This window comes from Thunnus maccoyii, chromosome 9, assembly GCF_910596095.1.
Source record: "Thunnus maccoyii chromosome 9, fThuMac1.1, whole genome shotgun sequence".
Taxonomy (NCBI): domain Eukaryota; kingdom Metazoa; phylum Chordata; class Actinopteri; order Scombriformes; family Scombridae; genus Thunnus; species Thunnus maccoyii.
The window spans coordinates 33790625-33810874 of NC_056541.1; the positions used below are offsets into that span (position 1 = coordinate 33790625).

Below are 20250 nucleotides of genomic sequence, written 5' to 3' on the forward strand. Positions count from 1 at the left end.
GGGAAAGACCGCGGTTGTCTAGTACGGAAAATGGGTGATGATGGTTTCCAGCTCTCCAAGCTGAGGTGTCAGCTCCAGCCTTGTGGACCATTCCCCACACTCCAATGGGTACATCCAGTAATGTGGAGGTTTTACTAGGGAGAGTGTGTTCTGGGCAGTAACCCAGTGGAGATCTGCGGGTTTATCCTCAGTGACAGGTTTCACACGCAGCTTGTGGGCCAAACCCACAAATAACAGCCAGGCGTCTTGTTTGCCATCATTCTCGGGCCTGTTTCAGATTACTGACTGGCTCTTTGAAGTTGGCTGACCGACAGGCAGGGTTTTCCCCTGCTTCTCTGCCAGAAAAAGATTGGGTCATCAACAGCTCTGCCACCCACCGCATATCTTGAATGACCTCTGAATAAGACGTGTGCTTACTTAGGCATTTGATCAGACAGCCATCAGGGAAGCTGTAACAAAAGGTCCAGTGTGAGTTATTTCCTGATTTCACAGCAAAGTTCTCGCTGAAATACAAACCTCAGTGTGTTGCTTTTAGAAAAAAATTGCTGTTACCTCATACCATTGTTTCATCAAAGGCCACCACATAGAAGCTGTAACAAGCTATAAATAATTAGACACAGTCATTGACACTGAAGTTTAAGCACAGTGGCTGCAAACGCTCTATGAAACTGAACTGACTTCAGTAATAGTCCTGTCGTATTCATGTCATTGATTCAATAGTTTTTAAAAAGCAAAAATGCTTGTCTTTGTTATGTTCAACCTGTCATCCATGTAGTTATGGCAAAAAGACTGTGGTTAAAGACATTGATTTACAGAAGACTGATGCCGCTCTCATATCTGTCCATCATGTATAGAGCTAGAGCAAGGAGGCAATTAGCTTAGTTAGCATCAAGCCTGGAAACAGGAGCTAGCATGACTCCATCATCAGTTGTCATTTTACAAGGAATTGCGTGCTGTCACAATTTCTTTCCCGGATCAGTGACTTCCTTGTAGTTTTGTCATCACTGTGAGGTTAAAACCAACCAACTGTTAAACCAAAACTTCAGACACAGCTAGGCCAGCTGTTTCCCCTCCAGGCTTTATGCTAAGCTAAGCTAAACTGATCGTCTCACTCCACAGCCTACTTAACGCACATACATCAGAATGGTATCAATCCTCTTCATCTCAGTTTTAGTAGAAAATGTCCAGTTATTTAAAAAATACTATGCAGGATTTGTCAGTTGGTGTTGGTGTAAACACATGGTCTTCTCTCTTTTAAGGAGTAAAAAGTGAAAGAAAGTAAAGTACGCTGGTGCTGTGGTAGCTCACTCCTTAATAATTTGCTTGCTGTGGATTTCTGTTGTGATTGTTTTAGATACTTGGCTGTAAAAAAAGGCTAGTATCAGATTTATGTTCATATAGGACAACGCCTACGCAGGAAGTAGTGTGCCCTTTATGTAGTGATGTGGACTGTATAAAGGTGTGAGGGTCATTAGTGAGTCCAGAGTTTGCGTTACATCATAGACCTGCAGTACACTTACTCTTTTTCATTAACTGTAACCTCAATTAAATGCCTACCCTGAAACTTCATTTATTTTCCACATTATTTAGATCTTTTCTTAAAACTATACAGTAGTTGCCATGAACAGGTGTTATAGAAAGTGAGAATGTGAAAAAAATGTTGAGCGTTGGATATAAAAACTGTTGGCATTGAACTCAATCCTGGATTTTTCTTCTTTCCATCAGCAGATGAAGGCAATGAAATGTGTCTGAAAGCTCCAAAAGAATTTAGTAAGAAAGAAAGTAAGTGGACCTTGAGTAAAGGATTTTTTAGTCAAGTTTAATATTTCCAAAGTCAAAATGAATCTTCAAGCTCAGAGTAAAATATTGAATATGTGACTCAATTATGTCACAATAGTAATAGTGCTGATTAAATGCCTGCAGAGGAACTTATCGACTGTTTTGCTCTGATGCAACAACACAGAGTAACTTTCTTCTGTCTTCATACTTTTCTGACTTCATATTGAGTGCCACCTCCCCAGAGCCTACTGTAACCGCCCCTGCAGCGCCGCACATCACGGGCATGTATCCTGAACCTGCCCCCCTCGCTCACGGAAAGTTCTCCCCGGGATGTTCCTGCGCTGTCCCGGGCCTTAGGGCAATAAAAAACCTGTAACCAAATCCAGAGCCTAATCCAGCAGGGACAATCGCAGGCAGAGACTGAACCTACACAGAGCCGAATCTCTGCAGACTGTCCCCATGCAGCGCTGCATGTGAGGGGAGACCACATCAGCCAGGGCCAATCAAACCACAGGAATGATGTGGGAAGACAGAGAGTCAGTGTCTGCGTCAGAATGTTGGGTTATTGGTGATTTTTTATTGGTGGGGTTATGGTGTTCATGACAGTGTTTATGGAGGACTGATTGAGTATCTCGGAGTCTAAAATATATTGCTATAAACTGAGTGGGAAGAAGTTAGAGATGCTTAAGTCAGTCTCATTGCTGTTCCTGATAAAAAAATGCTCCCTGTGAATGATTAGTTCAGGTTTGATGTGCTGGACTGTGATGAATAAAGATTTATTTCAACACCAAATTGTCCATAACAGCTTCATCAGCCAGTGAAGAAACTTGAGGCGTCATTTCCCTGCACAATAAATACAATACCATGGAAACCCCACCCACCGCTGGGTGTCATACTGAGTCCAAACGTGTCAAAGAGCAAATTGGACACACAGGCTGGGAGGCATCAGAGCGCACTGGACTGTGGGCTGTGGGATTTTTCTAAGACAAAACATCCAGCGAAAAAGAAAAAAAAATAGTTTTAAAGCTGCTACCTTTACTTTGTTTATTTGTTTAAAAAAATGCAGATACGTTTACTCTGCAGGTATCAAAGAGGCACAAGACTATAACGTGCGTAAAAGTTGATTTTTCCTTTGGAGACCATGCGCAGCTTCTCGGAGCAGTGCGTCCCAGGCAAGTTACCGCAAGTTTTTCCTACAAGAGCCCGAGATGCGGCCCTTCAAGGGACTATCCTGTCCGGACCCTCGCTGTTCCCAGCCATCCCGTTATCCTCCCGGGGATCATCGGATCCCAGTATGGATGCCAGCGGGGACCCAATGATTCACACGTCGCCACCGGAGCAGATTTTGCGCAGGCCTCCCGACTTTCGTGAGGGAGGGGAGACGGCAGAGGATGAGCCGAAAGTGCATTTGGAAGCCAGCGACCTTTGGAGACAGTTCCACAAATGCGGCACTGAAATGGTCATTACAAAATCTGGGAGGTAATTATCTAGAATTTACGCACGGATGTAAAGTTTTGTGTTGGTATGAATGCTTGCTTCACGCCCGAACCTCTGCTCTCCTTGCAGGCGCATGTTTCCGCCACTCAAGGCCAGGTGCACCGGGATGGACAGAAAAGCCAAATATATTCTTCTGATGGACATCGTGGCGGCTGATGACTGCAGGTACAAGTTTCATAACTCCCGCTGGATGGTGGCGGGGAAGGCGGACCCGGAGATGCCCAAACGCATGTACATCCACCCGGACAGTCCGGCCACAGGCGAGCAGTGGATGTCCAAAGTGGTCAACTTCCACAAACTGAAGCTGACCAACAACATATCGGACAAGCATGGATTTGTAAGTTTGTGTTTTCATTTTATTATTAACGAATTTTATGATGCTGTCTGGGAATATTTGTAAGATATCTTATGTTTCTAAGATATATACATACAGTAGATTTGCTGTTTTGCACAAATAATCATTTTACATTTCATATTATTTCCCCAAATCTGGTTTTAACTTAATTATTATTCTTTTTCATTTGCAGACAATCCTCAACTCGATGCACAAATATCAACCGAGATTTCATATCGTGAAAGCAAACGACATCCTGAAACTGCCTTACAGCACCTTCAGGACATACGTCTTCTCTGAGACAGAGTTCATCGCAGTAACAGCTTATCAGAATGATAAAGTGAGACTTGTACATGTTATTCCAGCACCTGTGTCTTCATTCTGTCCGTGCACACAGGCCTCATTGATTACTGCAACTACAGCAGCTCATATTAGTTACAGCTGGGAAGTTTATAATCAATAATCAACCACGTGACATAACGAAATATCACTTTAACTTGCATTTCCCCTCTTTTTTTTTTTTTTTTTTTTTAACCAACTTTCAGATCACACAGCTGAAAATCGACAACAATCCTTTCGCGAAGGGATTCAGAGACACCGGCAACGGAAGACGAGAAAAGAGGTGAAATATATATATTAAGTTATAATTAATCAACGTTAATTTAATTTTTAAAAAGGAGAAAATGAAGTGTGTTTTACATTATACAAAAATCTGATTTGATTTACAGTAATGAAGCAGTTTAATGTTGGATTCTGACTTGTTCAGTTAGAAGCAGGAACACAGAAACACTGAGGTCACCAAAGTGTTAAACTGTTGTCTTATTAACTTATTTGAATTTGTCAGACTTTGTTTTCTTAATATTCAGTTTTATTTTCTGTAAATGTTATTTCCCAGCATGAAGGCCTACAGAAAATACAGTTTCAAAGCCTTTTCCACCATCACTAACAACATTCTGTTGGAGAAAAAGAATCATGTAAAAGTAGTTCAATATAAAAACACTGAGCTTAAAACACAGAAATCAGCCAATAAAATAACCACAGTGAGTAAAAAAAGTCTCACTAGAGTTTGAGATCTTTTTATTGTTAAAACTAGAACATTAAAAATGAGAAAATCCTTTTTGTCATAATGTGACATATTGTCCAGTGGTACAATAGTCTCAAAAGTTTAATTTTTTGTAAGTTAAAAATCAAATATAAATATCTGCAAAACATGCATTTTATTTTAAGACAAACACACATAAAGCAGAACAACAGTGTGTTTGTTTCTTCAGTGTAAAGCTTAACTTCATCCAAGTTTATGATGAATCTTCAGAATAATACTGATAAAAGAATCATATTTTCACCACCCTGGGTATTATATTGAAAGTATAATAACAACATAATTCTTTCATTTTAGTTGTCCTGCGTTACAACCACAGACCTCCATCTCTATATAGTCTAATAAGTCAAACTTTTTCAACCAGAGCAGTTGAAGGAAATGTTTTTCCAATTCCTCTCAGTGATGGAGCACAAGTGACACAGTGAGAATTTAGTAAAACTGCTCACAAAAAAAATACTTAACGTCCTGTTATAGTCAACATCATGTTTCCAGTTCAGTTTCATTATTTCTAAAGGATGAACAGCTGCTCCAGATCCACGTTCACTCTGATCAAACAATTCTTCATTCTACATTTTCTCAACTCCGAATAATAAAAAAATCAACTAAAACAGTTCATTGTGAGCAGTGATTTCAAAACAATGTGGTCAACAAGCAGCACAAATGCTTCACTTTAAACTTATTGATGTCCTGATGAATGATATTATACTAAAGTTACAGCAGTTACTAAATGTATTCAGTTCATTATTTTCCTTTTTATTCGTCGGATCAGGAAACTACAACATTCATCACAAAGGTCTAAAGAGATGCGGATGACTGACATGAAACCTTCTTCTCTACAATATTCAGAGAATTCCAAATCTTCAGGTATGAAAATGTTGTTTTTCCCCAGATGTCACCAGGCCTCTGTTAAAAATATATATCCTTCATTTTTAGTTTTTCAACAATCATGAACCCAAAACTAATTCTCCTTTGTGTCATTTCTTAATATAAGATGCTCATGACAGTGACAGTGACAAAGAAGACAACGTTGAGGACACTGCTGGAGAAGAGGAGAGCAAAACCTGCAAAGAAACTGACCCTGAGCCGAAGGTTTCCATTACAGAAAGGACAGTACAGAGTCCAGCTGGGACACACAGAGAAACGGACCCCACAAAAAGCCACGTTGTCAATAAAATAACCAACGCAGCAGGTTGCTGCCAACCTCAAGACTCAGAGAAGGAAAGATTACGCAAATTATGCAGCGGCTGTTTTTATCCACCGGAATTAAACAGACATCTCCGGGATCCGAGTATCACCAGGGTAAACACCTGGTACAGCTGTGCCAACGTAGACGGAGCGGCGGCGCCCTGTGGACCGAGCCTGGCCTCACCTGTCCGGACTCCGGGGACACCAGGGTTTCCCATGAGCCTCCAGCAGCACGCACTGGTACAGGTACACAGATGAGCCAGTGTAGCCCTTACTGGAACTCACTGGAACTCACTGAAACTCATGAAACAAATAAATAAATAATAAATCATATGGAATTAAAGTGCTTAACAGTAAAACCAACAGAGTAAAGAGTAAAAATGTTAAAATAATTCAATTACAAGAAGAAAAATAAGACCAGAACAGGATACAGACATATTTACAATGAAAGAAAACATAAAAGTCCTTCATTCAAAATCTGAAGTGACCCAAGAGAATGGCTCTGTTAGTGTTTTACATGAGTTTTATATATATTATCATATTGCATTATTATTATGACTCATGCAGTAATATGTAAGCCACGTTTTAAACTCATCATGAACTTTTCTATAATTAAAGTGTAAATATAATTATACATTGTATGTAATATAATTTATTATATATTATATATAAATTAACTTCTTGTTATTGAATTATTGTCATAACTCGCAAATGTATTATAGTTAAGTATCTCAAATATCTATTTAAACACAGTACCTGAGTAAAATAAAGGTTGAATGTAACACACACATTTATGTCAGTGCACAGTATTATAATATATTGAGTCTAAGCTGCATGGTAATAATATGAATATGAATTATTTGTTCAACTGCCGTACAAGAAGGATTTTATTTATATTTATTTATCACATATAATGATATTCAATTATTTTTATCATTATTAAACAAACATTGATGACAGAAAACAACATCAGTGCATTAATTGGCCTATATTTTAGTGATGTAGCCACATTTGTATGTAATTAGATTATGACACCATTACATTAGTATTATAGACTATTTCAGCCAATCAGGACCTGAGCTGTCATGTTTCTTCATTAAAGAACAGCTGATAATTATTTCTATGTGCTTTCTTCTTGTTAACAGGACCTGGTGAGTCTTTCACACTTTGGAGGCTTTCTGTTTTATCCCTACTCCAGCTTCCCCGCAGCATCAGCCCAGTACCTCATCCCACCAGTGCGGTCCAGAGCGGACCTCGGAGCCTATCCGGGCATTCACAGCCAGGACTACTTCACCTCTCCCATGATACCTTCACCTGTTCCTCCTGTGGGTGATGCTGCCGGTGGCTTCAAATATCTCATCCCGGATTGGCTGACGCTGTCTAAAACAGAGCAGAAGTCGTCAGCGGATGAAGCTGAAACTGCAGTCGAGCCGAGTCTCAAACAGGCTGAACACTAACTGCAGAGAGGAGTCAATGCATTTGATCTGCCCACTTCCACCAAGTGTCATACGTCCGCCTACATGACTTAAGATTGAATCCCTGTGGTATAAAAAGCACTTACTTCAATAAATATATTGTTTTGATTTTATTGAAATTAGGTGCTGCTCGGTAGATGATATAGATTCAGGCTGTTTTACGTTTGAGCCCTGAATGATTAAACTGACAGATTTCTGAATGAAGTCTGACATAAGAAAATATGGAGTTATTGAACAAGTAACTTCAAAATGTAAAACCACTTTGAAAATCTCTCCCCAGAAAGATATTAACCAACTTTTGTACTGTTACACACATGCACTTGTGAAAGTAATACCTTAAACATCTGTTTTCTTTTCATTTAAAGAATAATATTACTCCACACTCATCTATGAGTTTGTGTATAGTTTCTGTTCTCAAAGCTGAAAAAACTGAATCAATAAAAAAAAAAAAAAATTCTGTTTATACCAAAAGAGTATCTTTGTGTACTTGATTTAAAGGACTAATGTCTCTCACAGTTTTTCCTCATGTACATACACCACAGGGAGGAGATGGAGATCGAACCGCCAACCTGTGAGTCAAAATGTAGAAACGACAGATGAGCAGCAAATGTCTTATTAAAACTTCAGCTTGGTAATACCCCTCTGTGTTTGGCTGTCTTGTCTTGTATCATTCAGTCACTAACCTATACGTGACCGTCCTCGCTGGCAGTCATTATTGTTGGTGTCATTATGAAAAACTCCTGCGCTTGGCTGTGGCCAGGAATTTAGACACACTGAGGTCATGATTCAACACCTCCCCCAGGCACCAAAAGAAAGTAATTATTTTGCTTTTTCACATTTTATTATTTAGTTAGGGGCGAAAATACATGTTTCACAAGTTGTATTTAAATGGAATAGTTTGTTCCAAAACTCCTCTGGAAATAAATGTCTCAGAATTTTGTCTTTGGTACCAAATTACATGATAAATTCCAGATTATTTGGAAGGAAATTATTTGGAAATTGTGGATACGTGAATCAAAGTGTACTGTTTTTGTTCCCCATCATGAATAAAATTCTGGTCGATAAATACAAAATCAGTTTATTTTGTTGGCCTTATAGTAATCAAATTTAAATATACCATTCTAGAAAATACTGGAAACAGCATCAAAATACCTAACATGAGGTCAGGACATGACCTCAGTGTCTTCAATAGAAGTGACTTCCCTGCATCTATAAACCCAAATATCTAAACACAGTTTTCTTCTTCTGTGGTTTCATAACATTATAGACATGTAGACTCAGCTGCTGCAGGAGGTGCCTGGCCGTATACAGACGTGAGAGGGTGATGCAATGACTTATTCTGTCATGTGTTTGTAGTGAATTTAGATCAGACAACAGACATGTTTTCACTTTAACGTTTCACTTCACTTCTGTCAGTCAGTACCTATAATTACACGTACTGTGATTCTATAAAATTAGGGGTGAATAGTGCTACCATTAAATACTGATATAAAATATTTTTGTGCTATTGTTCAACATGTTACCTCAACATTTTCACTATAGATTAAAGTGTGATCTTTGTGTGTTAGATACAGAAAGAATGAGTGTGTAAATGTGCTTTTGTGTAAACAGACAGATGACAAATTAAAGGAAAAACTGCTCCAGGCCTGCATGCTTGACCCCTACAGTGAGGGGATCCGATGGCTCTTTTCTAGCTGTGGGGGGCATTTTTCTGGCATGGTTTGGGTCCACTTGTCCCCTTAGAGGGAAGGGTCACTGCTTCACAGTTATGCTGAGTTTATGAGCTTGTTTTGTAGCTTACGCTGACTTAAATGAACATGTAATAATGTTCAAAATGTATCTATTTTAATTAGACTAATAACTTAAGTGACATGATGAATTCACTTGGCATGACAAATATCATTTTATTTGCTCTGTTTTGCTTATCACTCTCTCCATGTGCGTGGATAGAGTAATGTGAAATGTGAACTATACTTCCTTAATTTGTGGTCACATGATTACTTTTGCTTATGGTTACCTAGATAAAGGGGGTGGCTCATTTTACCCCGCTCTCCCCTATATATATATATATATATATATATATATATATATATATATATATATATATATATATATATATATATATATACACACATACACATATATACATACATACATACATATACATATACATATACATATATATATATGTATATACATATCTGTATTATATATCTTTTACATTGTACATTTTCATTTGCTCTTGTGTTTTTCTTCCCAGTACTCCCGGTATTGTTTTTTGTCCTGTAATGTTACCGTGTTAATAAAGTTAGGAAAAAAAATCTTTACCGATGCTCCGGACGCTTTTCTGATGACGTCATAAACGCGAGACGGATCTGGACGCAAATAGAAATAAACCGTCGCAGTCAGCTAGCTACATGTTCCCGTTAAATATGAGTAGCGGCTCTGTAAAGGTTACTGTGGTATTTTGAGGGTGACAATGATTTCAGTGAGCTATATTCTGTTGTGCGGGCAGCTTCTCCTGCTACTGACGGTGATACTGTTACAATGTCTGGAAGGAATTCACTCCCAGAACTCGACGACAGCGGAGACACCCGCCACTGTCCCCGGTGAGGGAGCCACAACGCTCCCGTCCACCAAGCAGCCGCCCGTAGTCGTGAAAGATGACATATCGGCGGAGAGTGCGAATAATACAGAGGCCTACGAGTACAGACCCCCATCACCCGTCGTCCTCTGCAGCTATCTGTAAGTAACATCTGATAGTGAAACAGCAAACTGCTCTCAGACATCTGACAGCGACTTAATTTACATTCAGGATACAACGTCATTACTCAAAACGAGACTCAATATCTTAAACATTCCTTCGTGTTTAGCAGCAGTGAGAATTACTGAACCAGTCTCAGTCTCAGTCTCTGTATGCCGAATTTAAGTTAATGTCCTAATGTCAAACATAAAGACTTTATGCTTTCATGTATTTAGACATCTAAAAATACTCTGCTTGGAACAATGATGTGTGTCTGATATGGTTTTTCCACAAAAAGCATAATTACCACGTCAAAACCATCTCCTCCTTCATCCCTGTTAATGATTCAAGAATCTCTTATAAAAATATGTAATTGCTGGACACAAGATGTCTCCTACTTCACTGTAAAGTTCATTCTCAGTGTTTGTGCACTGCAGTTTTTAAATGTGCACATCACACTTGAATAAGTTGAATATTGGACCACAACTACGTCCAGACTATTTGTGATCTCACAGATCCTGTTTGTAGGCCCGCCACTTAAAATAGTTTTTTCAATGAGCTCAGAGAAACTTTCCACTTCCAGCAGATGAATGTGGAAACAAACATCTTTCTGCACAGTGAAGCTCAAACCTGAACAATAATATTTAGTGGCAGATTCAGTTTTTTCAACACTTATGAAAGAATGTTAGACATGGTAGCAGAAGCCTTAATGCTGTTTAAACCCTCCTTCAGATTTGTGACACCTTTATTTCACTGTAAATGAATAAAAGGTGATTTCACAGCACGATTTCACGTCTCTCCACTTCACTGGTTATGGCCATGTAGAGCTCTTCTTTCTCACTTAAAAACAAAAAGGTAGAAAAGTTATTTTCACCTTCTTAAATACAATCAAAAAATTTCTTTACAGAGTCAATTTTCTAATCTGTGTAATGTGGTCTGGATGGGAAGAAAGAGTGAAATTGCCCTTTTTTCATTGTTCACAAATGTGAAACTGTGTTTTAATGAGTCTCTGGAGTCTCCTTGTTAATGAAGTCCAATTCTAGTGTTTTTTGATCTGGACCTGGTCTTTCACAAATCTGAAAGTGGGTTTAAACAGTGCAAAGGCTTTTACTACGATGTCTAACACTCTTTCATAAGAGTAAGTGGTGAAAGAAATGGAGAATCAGCTGTTAAATATCATTATTTATGTTTCCTTGACTTTTTAATTAACCCCAAATCGGAAGCTGTGAATGGGAAGTTAAGTTCAGCGTTACTGTTCTCTCAGGGATGGATGGGTGCTTGTCATAATGGAAGCAAATGTTACAGTGTGTTGTGATTTAAAAGTCATTCCCTACAGTATTGCCTCACTACATTATGCACTCCCTGACTTTTTTCATCCACTCTTTTGTATGTGATGAAGACCGGAGGAGTTCATCTACTGTCAAGACCCTGTAGATCATGCAGGCAACTACAGCGCCTATCAGGAGATGGGCCATGGTTGTGTTGTGGTAAGTGTTTGTTTTCTAAGCAAATGATGTTGTTAATTAAGCAGCGCTTTAATTTATTGTTCATATCTTAGTGGGGTGGTCAGACTGAGAGGGAGGTGAACCACACAGAAGTTATGTGCACTGCACTGGATGATATCGAGTGTGCCGGGCCCAGAGACTTCCTCAGAGGGGACGTACCCTGCATCAAGTAAGAGACATTATTTTACTGCTCTCAATGTGACCCAAACAGCCTTTTTGTCTGGTTTTATATTGCATTGTGATTTGATATTGTAAATAAGTAAGTTTTGTTGGACAAAACAAGCAATTTGGAGTCATCAGGTAAAATTCATTAACAGATCAATCCAGTAATTGACAGATTTGTCACAGCCTGGCTCCAGACTGTGGCAAAAAAAAAAGATGGCTATTCCATAAAAGTACTCAAAACAAGCCAAATGAACAAATTGGTGGGTGAGTCTGTAAGATCATTAATGTAGGGAGTGGATGGGTGGCAGGAGTGTGTGGGGGGGAGAGCTTTATATACGAGGCACACCAGGCTCAGGTGTGTCCCATCCTGCCTTCAGGTACCCGCCCCTGCAAACAGAGCACAGCAGCAAGCAAAGCTGAGGGGCCGTCACAGATAAATCATTCAAATAATGAGTTGTGTCCACATAAAAATCTGCTGTCCTCCTTTTTCCCACATGTTAAATAATGGAGAGGCAGAATGACAGCACAGTGGCAGATTGATCTGTTCAAGATACTGCAGCATGCCTGCTTATGAAAAAGTTTGCTGTGACAGACAGCGGGCTATTTATTGTTTCTGATTATTAGCCTAGTCTGTGACAAATCCAGACGGACAGAGAGCAGAGAGATGAGAAGGGAAAGTTCCTCTCAGTCCAGACTTTTATTGATGTTAATAAAAAGACTGGCCATCGGTAGCTGTGCAGGATGCAACTTTTTGACAAGTAAATTTATCTTTCACATGTCCGAGCATTGCGCTGCGCCCACGCTTTGCGCCCATCGTGGCGTGCCGCAAGCCATTGGAAATAACGGGTTTCAGAAAACAGTGATGCCGTCGTCATGTTGTGTCTGAAAGGGCCTTAACGCACCCAGTCAAATTCATCTCTCCAGCTGTATATTAATTTTCGTTCTCTCTTTGACTGGTATGATGTCGTTGTAATGTTAGTCGTTCATGGCCGGGCTGTGGAGCCTGAAGAAACATCGCTGAACACACACACACACACACACACACACACACACACACACACACACACACACACACACACACACACACACACACAGCAGGGTTATGCTAACATACTGACACTCCGCCACACACACACACACACACACTGAGTTGGACAATGCATTTGTTTCAAATCAGTATTCATTTAACTAAGTAGCCGAGTAATGAGTGGCACATAATGTGAAGACACAGTGTTTTTTATGTATTTATTTTTTAATGACTTTTAGCTTGTCCTATGGGGCAAGTAAATTTCTCTTCCACTTGTCCCGGACAAGCGGACTAGCCTTAATGTTGAGCCCAGGGTGTATATGTGTCTGGGAACGGTGTGACATACCAATAACAAGAAATAAGTCCACAGAGTGCAGTACAGAGGCTCTGCTGGAGCCTAATAACCTCCCCATTTAACAATTGCCTTCACAGTCAACATTGTAGCGGGTGGATGAAAGAAAGGCCAGATGGAGGTGGTGGAGGAGAGGTGATGGGCAGAAACAGGCCAGCAGGTTTGCTCATTAGAAACAGGAAAGTTGAAACTGTTGTTGGCGCTAGAGGAGAGATGGTAAGAGCAATAAAATCAATAATCTTTCTTTCTTTTGGATGTATAACAAGTTTCATGACAGTCTTGCCATTAGTTTGGTTTGGTCACAGATAAACAACACATGAACAGACAAGGAATTGCACAACTGCTGCACCTTTGTGGTGATGATTATGTCAGAAGGCCTGACCTGAACCTTTTACTAAGTCAGTATTTATTGAGATTGCAACAGAGAGAAATGTTCTCACAAGGTTTCATGGTTGCCATCTGTTGCACTTGTTGTCCATCAATGGAAATATCTTGGGAAACTTAATGAGAATGAGGGTCACATGGTCTCTAGAATGATAGATGCACTTAGGTTTGAACCATTAAAAGCGTTGTTGGACTCCTGATGGACCAATACCACAGAACCAGATATATCATGTTTTCCTTGTTCAAAGCCTGAATGTACTGAGGAGAACTCGATACCAGGTATGAAAATTGCTCAGTGGTGCATGAAGCCAAAAAGTCCGCCATGTTTCCACCATGTACACTAGAGTCCTTCTCCAGTTCACCTGAGACTTCCGCTGGCCGAGTCTGCTGACTTCCAGTTCCTCGTTCACTTGAATGGTGATACGATGAGGGTTTGGGAGCAGAAAAATGTGTTCACTGTTTTACGGTTGGTCCTTTTCCAATGATTGCGTCCAGTCACATGATGGACCTGGAAGTTGTAATTACATGGTTTAACCACTGTGTCAGTTTGGCTTCACAGCCTGGCGCTGTTCCTGGAGGTTTGGTTAAAATCTGCTGCCAACATTACCCACGATGCAACTTGACTCAATTCAATCCACTGTATAGTTGTGGGTGTGAGATGAGGAGCAGGCTACGGCGGTCTGGTAACTTCACCTCTTCCTAACTCCCCACCCCCAGATTTTTGATGAGTTGAAACTTGCGCCAGTCTGCAACGTTCTCAAACCTGCCAGTTTACACCAACGCAACTAGATGAGATGGTGTATCATTTCCATAGCAATGACGCTCTGTGTTTCCCTTCTAACTGCCGACTTTTCATGTTTTTTTTTTGTAGTTGGATGATTTGTAGTGTCTTAAAATATGAATAAGGATAGTGATAGTGAGTTACTTGCTACACTTGCAGTTCTAGCATTGATGAAACAGCAAAAACATGAAAAAGTGAGAAGGCCTGTGTCATATAGACATGGCTGTTCCTCAAACAAATTGATGAGGCAATCCTCTCTTTCCTCCGTCCAAAACCGCCATTTCAACCAGCCGACAGTTTGTAACTGACTCGACCGGCTGACTTCGCTACGAGCTGATTGGCTGTTGAAACAGGTGACGTGCTTTACGCTCTAAAACCAGCCACAGATGATGCCACCAGCTGGCTTCAGTTGAGCTGAGACGGACCAGTTTACATCACTGCAACTTTTCCATGAAAGCCTCTGACACAGTTTCGACATAACTTCCTGTACCAGCAGCTTGTCTAAGCCTAACCCCGGCTGCAGCTGTTTGCAATAAATATAATGTCACAATTACATTTGAATATTATTCAGTAATGTCAATCATACACTAATGTACACCTTAATAAATAGGTCTTGTAATATAGACACAAGATACATGCTTTCATCATGCTTGGTACAGTTTTATCTGGTTTAATATTATGTAGACCAGAAGTACAGACCTGTAGTTTAATTTATAGAAAGTAATTGGAATTTACTTTGCAATGTTGGTCAGAAATATGGCAAGTAGATTGTGTCCTGAGAACATTCAGAACTAGTTGCACTTTATAGAACTGCTTTCTTCACCACAGTGAGGGCCCTTTCATACCTACCTGCTTTGGTCCAAAGTTTGATCCAAACCAAAATTACAGGTGTGAAACTTCCCCCGGACCTCGGTCCAGACCACACAGGTGAACCTTGGACCGACGAAAAGAGGTGGTCCCTGTCTGGATCAAACTCAACCACGGTTCAGTTCGTTAGTGTGAAAACATTTTTTGGATGGTTCGGACTTACGGACCAATTATAGGAAGTTCCATCAGGTTGTCGTCAGAACCGGAAAAAGGAATAATGAGCCTCGGTAGCACATGTGGAGAGGAGACCGAGTTTTTAATTGAAATATGGTCTGAAACTTTCACAACAAAAAACTTGTGTGCATGAATATACACAGCTGATCTAGTTGAAATCACTCTACAGTTCCAGAAACTGTTCTGGTCACTTGCAGAAACTCTGTAGTATCACGTTTGCACCACTAGAGGGCAATGTTTACAAATGCATGGAACCATCACTTTATCTTTTTATTTTTTGGGCCATGTTTTCATGGCACACCATGTTCACTCAGCATCGCTCTGCATTCATCAGCACATGGGGTTAATCTCTATAGTAACTGCATAGAGATCAGAGGCGTGCAGAGGCTGGACACAATCAAAGCAGCACCTGTACAAAGACAGTACTGAAATCCAGCACTCGGATAAATGCTGCCTTTGTGAATCTTCTAATGTTCTGTTGTTGTTGAGACTGTGTTTGTCCACCCGTTATATTGTACAGAGCAGCTGTTGCTTTTATTGTGTCCACTCCTTGCAGATGAGAACCAGAGGCTCTATCCTCCTAAAAGCTTGTGGTTTGTTTCATCATTATTATATTATCATGTCAGTATTTCCTTTATTTCTTTTTCTATATTTATTTTGTAACAACATCTGCACATTTAGAAATTATACAGATGATGAAGGTTTGAGGTACTGAATATATGAAATCCAACTAAAATGAAAACTAACATCACATTCATGATTTATTTTAATTGCACAAATGTTCATAAGTTGCCGTAAACGTCCTCTTGTTGCTGTTTTCACAGGTACACCGGACACTATTTCATCACCACTCTGCTGTACTCCTTCTTCCTGGGTTGTTTCGGGGTTGATCGTTTCTGCCTGGGCCACACCGGCACCGCTGTGGGGAAGCTGCTCACCCTGGGAGGACTGGGAATCTGGTGGTTCGTGGACTTGATCCTGCTCATCACTGGCGGCCTGATGCCCAGCGATAACAGCAACTGGTGCACCTATTACTGACAAGGAACAGCAAGAGTCTGAGCACAGACGTTATCAGTTGCATATTGAGGACTGTAGGATCTTGCCTCAGCCTGCCGTGGTAATGAATCTGTGGGCTGGCTTGTTCTGAGGGGATTTATAGCTGTGCTGTGCAAAGTGGAGTCCAGTGAGCTCTTCAGGGCTCCAACAAGCTTCCCAGGGGCTCCTAAGTAAAACGAGGAATAATTTGATTTCATTCTAATTTAATTGACTTGGAATTTTCCACTCTGAGAATGTATGAGAATGACTGTTATACTCAGAGCGTTCACCAGAGCGACAGTGAAGACCGTTGTTGTGCTTCTTAGTGCTAAATTGTCAGCTAAGGTCACTTTCACACATGTAGTTCAGTTCAAAATGCTCAAAATGTTGCCTTTTATTTGTGATGTGCGTCACATTCATACCGACTCACCACAAATGAACCAAGAGGAGTAAACATGGAGTCATACAGACTGACAGACACATTGATTGGACAGTTTTGGTGATGTCATCCTGCATCATTAGCATTACATGGACACCCATTGGGGAATCAAAATCTGGTGAAAATTCTCACACTCGCACGGTGACGCACATATGTGTTACTGTGGTTACCGAATGATTTGCATAGATGTATGCATCTCCTGTACAGATTACCTCCATGACAGTGGACGATCAATCTTCTACTTGTTCACTTTACTTGCACATCACCAAGTCATACCTGCTCCTCAGCTTTTTAATTAAAGGTGCACATGTGCCTCTGAAAAACCCAGTTTCCCCTGTTGTGATGGAGAGAAGGAATCCAAAGTGTCTCATGTTGTGTTTATCAGTGTTCACAGTCACAGTGTCCTTTTGAACCTGAACATCATTTGGTTCATTTAGGCCGGTATGAAATCTGTCAATCAAACTCTGGTGCGGACTAAATAAGAAAAGGAGGCTTTTGATCCAGTTCCAAACTGAGTCTGGTGCCTTTTTGTTTACGGTGTGAAAGCGAAGCAGACCGACCGCAAGATTTAGTGATGATGGATACGTGATTTTTAGCACACATTCAAAAGCTGATCTGCTGATGGCCAGCTGTCAAGGACCCATTATATAACCGCGCTGTGTAAGCAGCACCAGATAATTTAGTAACCGTGATGAGAGCGAGAGTTTTTCCTGATTCATCAGAAAGTGAAAGGAAGTTAAAACAGTTGTGTTGAGCTTGTGTTCTTGTGCCAAAGTGAGTGAGAAGAGTGAAACAGAGAGACTACACAGTAACCATCCCCCCCCCCCCCCCCCCCCCATACATAACAACACTGTTATCACTGACATGGGAAGCCCAGGAGCAGTAATGGGCATACTAGTAACATAAATAAACAACATAAGGTTGCTGCTATTGGTCACTGAAGTGTCTGTGTGATGCTGATGATGCAGGATGAAGGAGTTACCTGTCAGTCCATCGAGACCTCAAGACCAGAAGACTGAAGCAGAGCTGAAAGGAAACAACTGATCCTGATCCAAGCGTCAGAGCTTTCACATGCTGGAAAGTTCAAGGATTCGAGGAATGTCTTGCAGGAAATTAACTTTCAGACTCAATTTCATTTCACGTGTCCTTCACACACCGTAGTGGTGAACATGATATCGCACGCTGACCAAGAATCCTTCGTTCCAGTAGAAAACCGAGCAGTGATAGTAGAACCGTACGGCCGTGTCCTGCAGGCAACATCCTACACCGAGTTATTATCAGAGCTTTGCCTCTTCAGATTACTTAAAACCTCAGCTTTGACCCTTCGCTGTCCTCTTCCTCTGGAGGTGGTCTGAATCCTGTATTTTCTCTGCTCCTTTAATGGCTTTCAACAGTACTTAGACTGATTAACATTACAGCTTCAGGCATGTATGAACACAACTGAAGACGGATAGAGTTCACACAGATCACGCTGGTTCGGTGATGATTTAGTGTTTTTTTTACTGTTGAGGAAGATTTTAAAACAGGGCTCAGCTGATACGTCTGTGCTGTGTGGGAACATTTCCCGCCTTTGCACTCAGGTGTTCAAATGTCTCAAACTAAAACAAATTTTGATCTTCATTGACTTTTTTTTTCCTGCGCGACTCAGGTCTCACATTAAAAACATTCAAATCTTCCACTTTGTTAAATTCCTGGTCTTTATCTGAACGGAAGGTTTATGTACTCCTCCATAGACGGAGCAGCTTTCATTACCTAAGGATCCATAAAACCCTTTTTTTAGGTGTCGTCATAAAAAGTTGAAGAAGACACGATGGTGAACGTGTCGACTGTTCTCATCCAGCAGCAGCAGCAGCAGTATGCTTTCAGGAGGTAATATATTTTCAGCTGGCTAAACATCTTTTGTAGAGGGAAGCATTAAAACACTGCTTTACATAGTCCACTTAATTCACAATATGGTGGTTCATTTGCTGTCTTACACACCTTAAATCTGAATGTACGTCTTCATTTCACACTTCAATCTGAGTCCAGTTGTGCAGAATTGCCCCAGAGTATAAGTAGAAAGACGTACTGTGTTAATACTTGTTTTGAGAATCTTCTGGAGTCTCTTGGCTTTGTAAGATACTGTATATAATACTGAAGCTTTTATATTCTTTAACTGTACTATTTATTTATTTGCCTCGTCTGTGAATGTGTTGTCGTACACTTCCTTGAGTTTTATGTTGATTTGACAATGATTAGCAATCGGTCAATGAATGCTGTTAATTAAAACATTAAAAACGTATAAAAGTGTTTATTCCAGATTGTTCTACCGTCGATCTTTCTGGGCTCTTTTAAAGCTGCATATGTGCTCCTGCAAAAACTCCCAATCCAAGGTGTCTTGTGTTGTATTTATCACTGTTCACCATCATCATGAGTCAATAAAAAGTATCTGGAACGGCGTGTTCTCTTAATTCTCTGATTAGATCGCCCGGGTTCTGGTTTGTGCTCAGTAGAATCTTAATGAAAGAGCTTGTTGTCTTTTCTCGGTACTTCAAGTTATTGGATTTATTGAGCAACTTCACTTCAGTTCCTCCGTATGACCAGATATTTGAACACCGGTGGAAATCAAGCAGACTTGAGTGGAAAAATACAACTAAAGCAGACGCCTCCACGCTGCATGATACATACGATTTATCACAGTAAAAGCACAGATGTTACTAATGACATTAATAATGACTGCATCTCATTAAGGTGAAGCAGTTTCATTGTGCATTATGGCTCACATGTATCTTCCTGGGACACTTGATGGAACTGAGCCATTTTTAATGTTATTAGTGACACCTGTGCTTTTCCTGCTGCCATGAGTCAAGATGTCTGCTGTGAAAAAGGTCTGTTAACATCCCATCATCCTCTCTGGCATGACTAACTGAAAATAACACAAACTATGAAAACAATCAGATGGTTTATGTGACCAACAGACTAAACAACTATAACGTACTACGATGGCAGCTGTGGCCAGATGAAATGTTACAAAACCAACAATTCTGTGTGTATATAAAGCCTAATATATATATATATATATATGTTCTTCCCTGGGCTAGATGATCCATATATGGTGTTGGACAAGTACCCGGTGGATAAACGGCAGATACACCATTTATAAAGCACTTGATTTATCTTTTGTTTTATTATTATTCTTATTAATAATAATATGAATAATAAGAGACAGAGAGAGATGTGTGTTTATTTTATCCTTTAATTTGTAACCCATCTATATTTATCTCACATTTATTATATTTATTTACACACTTGGCATGCACCAATATCAAAGTATGTGTCATCCATATCTCTATATACACAGAGGATTGTTACGTTTACACTGGCAATAAGTCATTTTTTTATTAGAGTTTACTGTATTTACAGAGTGTTT

The 20250-nt window shown here is 40.1% G+C and overlaps 2 protein-coding genes across 5 annotated transcripts; both read left to right on the plus strand.

Moving 5' to 3' along the window:
* Positions 1-325: 325 nt before the first annotated feature.
* On the plus strand, positions 326-8142 carry LOC121903293 (T-box transcription factor TBX3-like). Of its 3 annotated transcripts, none has more exons than XM_042420176.1 (8): positions 326-468; positions 1726-3258; positions 3346-3613; positions 3804-3950; positions 4156-4232; positions 5479-5573; positions 5701-6140; positions 7040-8142. In XM_042420176.1, exons 2-8 carry the CDS (start codon positions 2921-2923, stop codon positions 7349-7351), a joined length of 1677 nt encoding a protein of 558 aa, XP_042276110.1. In that variant the 5' UTR covers positions 326-468; positions 1726-2920; the 3' UTR covers positions 7352-8142. The 3 variants fall into 3 exon arrangements, with proteins under 3 accessions (XP_042276110.1, XP_042276108.1, XP_042276111.1); XM_042420174.1 differs by having other exon boundaries at positions 1729-3258; XM_042420177.1 differs by lacking the exon at positions 326-468 and having other exon boundaries at positions 1321-3258; positions 5701-6134.
* A 1573-nt stretch (positions 8143-9715) lies between these two features.
* Positions 9716-19275, plus strand: tm2d2 (TM2 domain containing 2). Of its 2 annotated transcripts, XM_042420188.1 has the most exons (5): positions 9716-10114; positions 11512-11599; positions 11671-11786; positions 13242-13321; positions 16192-19275. In XM_042420188.1, the coding sequence occupies exons 1-5, from the start codon at positions 9849-9851 to the stop codon at positions 16341-16343; spliced, it is 702 nt and encodes a 233-aa protein (XP_042276122.1). In that variant the 5' UTR covers positions 9716-9848; the 3' UTR covers positions 16344-19275. The 2 variants fall into 2 exon arrangements, with proteins under 2 accessions (XP_042276122.1, XP_042276123.1); XM_042420189.1 differs by lacking the exon at positions 13242-13321 and having other exon boundaries at positions 9719-10114.
* Positions 19276-20250: the final 975 nt, after the last annotated feature.